Genomic DNA, 7,363 nt, shown 5'->3' with positions numbered 1-7,363 from the left:
TCCCCCCCCCCCCCCCTTGGCTCTTCTACCACACCGACAATCTGCAATCTGCAATCTACAATCTACAATCTACAACGCGTATTCCGTCATTCGCAGCAGTTTTATTCGGCTTTGGATATTATTCCACTAAATGGATCTGAACATTTTCTGTCTGCAATGTCTAAGAATTTTGAATAAAATGTTCAAAATATAAGTGTGCACTTGCGCCAGCATGGAGCTGAATCCTTGAATGGAATAAGAATAAGTATTATGGTGGTATCGCTAATTAGAAAACCATTAAATGTATTGAGTATTAAATTAAAGGATATCAGAAAAACTCAAACGTACTAGTATAAAAGAAGAAAGAAATGACGCCGTGCTCGATGCGAACGAATACTGACCTTCCTCTTGGACCGAGCCATCCTCTGATCCCTTGTATTTTCTGCCTCGCCGGGCGTCTGTTTGCCCCAGACGACCACCGCAATACTGGTATAGGTGAACAAGAGGACCACGAGTGGCACCAAATACTGAAGAACTAGCAGCGCGATCGAGTAATAGTATCTGAAATCAATCGAAAGATAATCTGGCTGCATCTCTGCCTCTTGATTATTGACACATTGATTAGAGCAGCATTTAATTATTTATCTATATTTTACAAATTTTTTACTTTACTATGGACATAAAAGTGTCAAAAAAAAAAGAAGGTTTTGAATCCGTTTTCATATTTTTTTTCCTCCGTCTCTCAAGACGAGGCTGACAAAAGGGTAAGAGGAGCAGAAGAGATCAGGCCGCAGGAGTCACGTTTGAACTCACCTTTGTTCCGTCGACGGCCAATCCTCCTGGCAGACGTACTGATTGCACATTACGTAACGGTCCGTCGGCTGATAGAGTCGCGACACCACAGCGATAGGGAAGGACGTGATTAAAGCTATCGTCCACACCGACAGGATCAGCAGCTTCGCTTGTTTCTTGCTCATACGCGGCTTCAGGGGCCACATTATGGCCATGTAACGGTCTATGCTTATCGCCACCAGCGTGTACGCGCTCACCAGGACCGAGACTGCCTGAAAAATCGATTTTAAATTTATAAGAATTTGCGTGCCGAAGAGGATAGGTCGTTCATTTGATTTATTTCCCTGTCACTCTAGAAATCAATTCGATAGGCTCGCAAAGTATGGGTAACGTTTGGATAAAGACGAATGCGAGCGACTTCATTGTCAGGCTCCGAATGATTGTCACCCTACAGTTTGTAGATCGGTAAGATGCGAAGAGTCACAGCACGCGGGCGACCTTAGCACCTGAATCACGTGCTCCTGTTTAACGTGAATTGTCCTGGCAGGTTTCTCAATGATCGCAGTGCGCAAGCGCAAAGTCCCCAAAACCTGAGCAGCCAATGAACTTGCGTCTACGCACCTGCGAGTAATTGACACTTGGACAGAGTTCCGATCCGAAGGGCCAGTACTGAAGAATTAGGGTGCTGATGAAACTGGTGGGGACGCAGAAGAGGGCCATCAGGATGTCACCGACCGCGAGGTTCACGATGAAGTAGTTGGTGACGGTCTTCATCCTTGGGCTGCTGTAGACGACGTAGCACACAAGCCCGTTGCCCACGAGGGCCATTACGAAGATCGTGCTGTAGAGGATGTAGATGGTCGCCTGGAACCAGGTGGCTGAGAGGATGCTGTCTTTAACAGGAAAGTCGTCGCAGCTGATAATCTCCAGAGTTGAGTTACGACTTGCGAGACCTCCCTCCCCTCCGTATTCCTCGATGGGACTCGAGCTCATCCTCTTCTCCGTGGACTGTTGCCTCTTGCCATTCTCACTTAAACCAAATCTGCAGAGATATACAATTATATTCGCTGATTGATGGTTCTCCGACTGTGGAACAGAGCATCCTGGCTATCATTAGACCAACCATTTGCTCTTCTAACATTAGCTATTAGTTACAAATAATTAGTTGCTCGTCACTCGACGCCCACGATAACACAATGACAGAGTTCTTTATCAAATGTTAACAAATCTCATATTGAGCCTCGAGGCGCTGTTTTCGAGGCAAAAATATTTGACCCAGTTTCGGCTTGGAAACTCTAACGAATCATTTTAGTAAGAACTCCAAGTTGAGATTCGTTTGAAGCTGTTCAGGTCTTGTTAAATTCAGTATTTGGCCTGAAAGTTATCCCTGTAGGATCTTGTAAGCTAAAACTGGTGTTACACTTCAGTCGGCAAACCCGAAAAACAAAGAACTGGAGGTTGTAGGTATAGGCTTGAATCGGTGGTAATTTTTCGACTCGTCTGGTTCCACATACAAAGTCAGGTTGAATGCGGTTGAATAAGGAATTTCAAGTCAACTGGAAAGTCTCCAAATTTCACAAGGACAAAGAAAGTGAATGGACTGCAAACTGGAATCCAGGGACTCAATGAGAGATATTGGCGTGTCGCACCCTAATTCAACGACTCTCTATAGAGTTATAGCGTTATCAGGACCTTGACGTGGGAATCATAGAGAATCGGAAGCTCATTGAATAATCTATGATATCAATTGTCGAAGATACGCTTCCGATGAGTTTAACTTTTTTGATGTTTTTGACGTAACATCGGGACACGACCATGGTAATTATCGCCAGCAGGGAATGGAATGAATTTTTAGCAGGGCGATTCAATTAATAGACGATTCAATATTTTGGCAGGTCTTTGACAAGGCACGACGGCGAATCTGATAACTCCTTTCACTCTCGCGACAGTAAACAATATATTTTCGAATTTTTATATTACCGCATACTTCAATTTTCGAAATTCTCATGATCTAAGATAAGTTTTCCTAAACAAATGTATTACTTTCGCCTCTGTCATTCCTGACGGTCGGTCAGTTCTTTGATCTTACAATTAGATGTATTTTATTTTATAAAATTCCGATCTTGCCCGATTCAGTCTCGACCGATGAATTCGCCACTATTTCCTTCCCAGCCAAGTCGATCCAGTCGCTCGTGAATCTTGCAGAAAATTCGTATATTGACGTTAAAAGCAGGAGCCAAAGTGTAAAATGTGTAAGAAAAAAAGTAAATCCTAGAGGAAAGCACTGGATTTCTCGGTGAAATAAAATCCCGTATTCCCGAGGCGTTTCATGTTTGTCCGAGGCGCAGGACGGCCCCCCATCGTGTTCGGCATATTTTTCTAACTTAAATCAGAGGTAGAGACGGCATATTAATGAAACATAATTCCCATAAATGCCCCGTAGAAATAAGCGTAACATCCGCCGCGCACGTGATGGCGTTACGCGTAACCCGGTCCAGTTTGGGTTTCCATGGGAAACAAATTGGAATTTCGGGCCAGAGATAGGTCGATTTTTGTACGTTGCACAGATCATTCCTTTATTTTGGTTACTCTGCTTCCTCAGGCTATGATACTCAAAACACTTCCTTATCCATCCTCCATTCGCTCTCCCTTGCCAACTCACACAGAATCCCAAACACAGCTAATCCTCCCACACATTCTTAGAAGCTGCGCTCACAGAATGATGTATCTTTAATGAACTCATGGACACACAGGTAGGTTGTGGAAGCCTGAGCGATTTATCGCGGGCTTGGTAATGCCACTCGGAATGCAAATAAGGGTTGGATCAACCAAACTGCGGAACTGCGGAACTGCGGAACCTCACGTGGGCCCCCTGCCACATGTATGAATTACTTGCAAATATGCTTTTTCTCTCTCTTTTCCTTCCTGCGCGATGCTCGTACTTTGTCGCCCACCAATTCTTTACTTAGCACTATTTCTAACGGGAAGGTATAAAGTAGTGGCGGTAAGTACACCTCGTAAATCTACCGGCTGAAGAATTTCTTGAAAAACCAGACCTGATGCCTTCATTCGTTTATACGTGTAAACTTGAACTCCGAGTGCGGCGAGTGTCTCGAGTCTCTCGTTGATACATTTTTAAAAATCATCTTCAAAATTCTCACTGCAGTTTATCGTCAAAGTCTCCACGTCAGAGAATCTCTTTGTTCGATTCGCCATGGACTTTTGTCTCGCCGGAAAAAGCAAATGACTTTCAGCAGAAGGAACGACGGTCCTCTTTCCCTTTGTTAAAGGAAATAAAAGCAAAAGTGCTAGAAAAGTTTTCAAAATAAAAGGAGGCTACAAAAATTGGCAAAAATTTCAAGTAATCCAAAGCTACATACAGCATCCTTTTGGTTCTTGCTAATTTTCCCTGCTCGTTTCAATCGATCGGCAACACACAATAGAAATGGAATTGGGATTCTGCTTATTCGTTCTTTTGGCAATATTGGAAAGTAGCAGTCGAGAGCTTACAGCATCTTATTCGAAAATTGATTTTTTTTTTTTCGTGAACTCGAAAATCAGGCAGATGACGAGCTGTTAATCTTGGGGCTCGGTAAAGAGATTTTAACTTGTCAAATTCCAGGAAAACAACCCTCTCGGCCGTCTTCCTAATTGACTCTCCTGTACACAAATCTCTCGAATTCCGCGGGTTTCGCTCATTTCGCTCTGCTCATTTGCCTTTCATCTCTCATTTTTGACTCTGCGATAAATCTTCCTATGCGAAGAAAGTTCTCGCAATAGCGCACAAGATTAGGTTAATATGGATGCCAACGTCGGAGCCCTGGCGAACGGATTAATTCGCCAGTATTCCACTGCTCCACTGCTCCACTGTTCCACTGTTCCACTGTTCCACTGTTCCAGTAGTTGGAAACAGTCCGAAGTGAAGGTAACTAGACTCTAACGATTCTCTAATAGGTTTAGCTATTAAGAATTAGCTAATGCGCTTCGAGCGAAGTCCTTGAGCAAAGTGCGAGTGCACCTCCCTGCGAGTCCAATCGATCATTCGAGTAAACGTCAACGCTGCCAAACTTCTTTCATACTTTTTCTGCTAATTACGACTTTGTAAAATAGCTAATCGATGCTTTCACAAAAAACAAGGATAATTTCATTGGTCCCTTTGCCCAGCTTTGCCCATAACTGTCCGCTTACCGCTTAGCTCATTCTTAAGTAGTTCGGTTGCTTTCGACGGAGACGAAAAAGAATTATTATAAAAAAATGGAAGAGGGAAAGTTCGTTGTGCTCAGGACGTCAGGATAGATAACGGGGGGATTCAGGGGAAAGGGTTGAAAGCGGAGCCAGTGGAATCTGGCCCGGAGCCAACGGAGCCAACGGAGCAAACGTGTTATTTTATTTGAGCTAATGAATTCGATAGATTGAAAAGCAAGCATGAATGATATTGAATGCTCTCGTGATCCGTGACTCTGTCCGATAAAATTAAATCCTCGAATTGGACTCAAAAGAAAGCGAGGCCTGTCACGCGAGCTGCCCTAGAACAAAAAAGGCTAAGACTTCTTTTATTCACGCTCGGTGCTTATTTAAGACACTTCAAAAGCTTCAAAACTTTATTGATTCTCGAGATAAGTTTGATCAGACGTCGAGCATTGATATCTTCATATCTTTTAAATTTATATATTTTTGCCTCAATCAAACCTTTTTGGTCTTTTTGGTAAAGCACACGTATGTACGTTTCAGGATATTAGAGCCATTAGAGCAGTCGTGAATCTTACCTGTAACCGTACGCTTCTCTCGGCGAAGGGGAACTTTCGTGCAGGTGACTTAAACTTCTTATGGAATCGATGACATCCACGGAATTTTTCTATTGATTTTTTATCAAACGAACAATCACACTTTTCACACGGACATCGATGATGAGTATCGCATAACTTTCGATAACGTTCCCCATTGTCGAGAAAAAGACACATTGTCCAACACCTCCGAAGATTACGCACTGGCAAAACTGGCAAAACTGGCAAATTATCATCAGCTGAGATTTCGGCTGACAGTGCACAGTGATGCACTTGGAGTTTCCAGTTGAATTATAATCTGGGTGCACTTGGATGCTGTGATTTATGACGTCCCTCGATGTCCCCGTCCATTATCTTTAATCCGTAATAAACTCGGTTCGTGCTGGCAAAATAATTTTCTTTTCTCTTGCAAAATAATTTCATTGTTGTGAGCCACCTCGGCAAAAACCTTCAAATTTATGAAGTTTATCAGACGGGGATGCAGTTATTAGGGCACAGTAATTTGCTTGAATGTGAAATATTAGGGCTAGCCAGATCTTCTTTAAGTGTCGTTCTAGTTAATGGACGAGCAATGGGGAGAAATTGTAAACTGGATGATACCAGCAGGTACCTGAACTTGCTATCGCGCTTCTGGCACACAAATTTTCTCACTTTCTTAACCAGTGGAAATTTTTCGTTTCATTACTTCAGGTTGTCGACGCGACACGGACGCAAATCTGTGTCATTTTACGGGGCCAAAGTTTGGCTAAGCAGTTGGCTACCAGACAAGCGGCGCTACATTAATTTCCTAGACGATTTCGATGGAGTTTTGCGATTTGTGATACAACTGCGAAAATGGAAGCTCGTCACTTTTTATCCTGCTTCGCTATATAATAGCTGTGCATAAATCTCCAAGAAGTTGAGGGACAAGGAGCCTCTCGGTTCAAAACGAACGCGTGTAAGGGAAAGAGAGCACTAGGTTACTGCGACAGTACAATACATTTTCAATTGTTTCTCATTCATTGACGTGTCTCCGAGTAAACGAAAAAAAAGAAAAAAAAAGAAAAAGAAAAACCGAGTAGAGCAAACGAACGAGCGACGGAAGTTTGAGGCGTGTAGAACGAACGACATAAAAACTTCACTAAAGAACCGCGAGGAGGTTATCAGGTTGAAGGAGGAGCATTTGTATCGCACCTGGTGAAATGTCTCCCTAGACTCCGAAGGTTAAACGATATCGCGGGCAAAAGAAGTGGCGACGGACGCTGCGAGTCCAGCGTAGAGCAGAAGCTAGGAATGCGAGCTGCTGATCGTGATAAGAGGTTTGGGGTTTGAGCGTTTGCGGCCCGCGGCGCACTGACGGGTCGCTTTTACTGCGAAAACCTTTGGCTCTCTCGGCTGCTGCTTCGAATCCGCCTCCGTTGCTCAGGCTCGCCCCACGTTCACTTCTGCACAGCCGCACTCTTTTCGACTGTAGGACGGCTCCCAAGGCTTTCGTACTTCTATCGCTACTTGGGACTTTGAAGGAGCAACTTCCGTCGCGGCGCAGCTGCCTTATCAAGGTCTGACACACCGAGGGATATTTGAAAAGCGGCGAGAAATACGGAAAAGGGACGAAAGTCGGGGAAGGCAAGTTTCGCCTTCGCGGAAAGTTCGAAAGTCTCGTGGGAGGTAACGGTGGTGATCCATTTGAAAAGTGGGAAACTTCAATGGTATCCAGTAGAATGGGCTGCCTCGGGCATGAAAGAGTCGGACTAGCTGGCCGAATGAATGAAAGCAAATTGTCCGATTTAAAAGGTAAAAATAGAAATTGCAGAAGAATGCGTAGGGTG

The 7,363-nt window shown here is 43.9% G+C and overlaps 2 protein-coding genes across 6 annotated transcripts in view; one reads left to right on the top strand and one right to left on the bottom strand.

Moving 5' to 3' along the window:
- The window catches only part of LOC107264551 (lipase member H-A), a gene marked incomplete in the record, with an annotated part of 2,705 nt that extends 2,384 nt beyond the window's left edge, over positions 1-321 (top strand). Inside the window, 1 exon segment of the mRNA XM_015732931.2 lies at positions 6-321.
- LOC107264548 (RYamide receptor) overlaps positions 1-7,271 on the bottom strand; it is a 16,982-nt gene extending 9,711 nt beyond the window's left edge. The window contains exons 1-4 of one of the 5 annotated variants that reach the window (XM_025081794.1): positions 6,729-7,271; positions 5,538-5,960; positions 793-1,043; positions 381-540 (exon numbers count right to left, since the gene is read on the bottom strand). In XM_025081794.1, the coding sequence (XP_024937562.1) occupies positions 381-540; positions 793-1,043; positions 5,538-5,732 (606 nt within the window). In that variant the 5' untranslated portion in view covers positions 5,733-5,960; positions 6,729-7,271. Of the gene's footprint in view, positions 1-380; positions 541-792; positions 1,044-1,392; positions 1,814-5,537 lie in introns of all 5 variants that reach the window. The other 4 variants (XM_025081792.1, XM_015732922.2, XM_015732924.2 and 1 more) reach the window with 4 other exon arrangements.
- Between the last annotated feature and the right edge of the window lie 92 nt (positions 7,272-7,363).

Source organism: Cephus cinctus, unplaced genomic scaffold, assembly GCF_000341935.2.
Source record: "Cephus cinctus unplaced genomic scaffold, Ccin1 Ccin1_scaffold0173, whole genome shotgun sequence".
NCBI lineage: Eukaryota > Metazoa > Arthropoda > Insecta > Hymenoptera > Cephidae > Cephus > Cephus cinctus.
The sequence above is the reverse complement of the archived record's forward strand: the minus strand, read 5'-3'. Positions and strand labels throughout refer to the sequence as shown.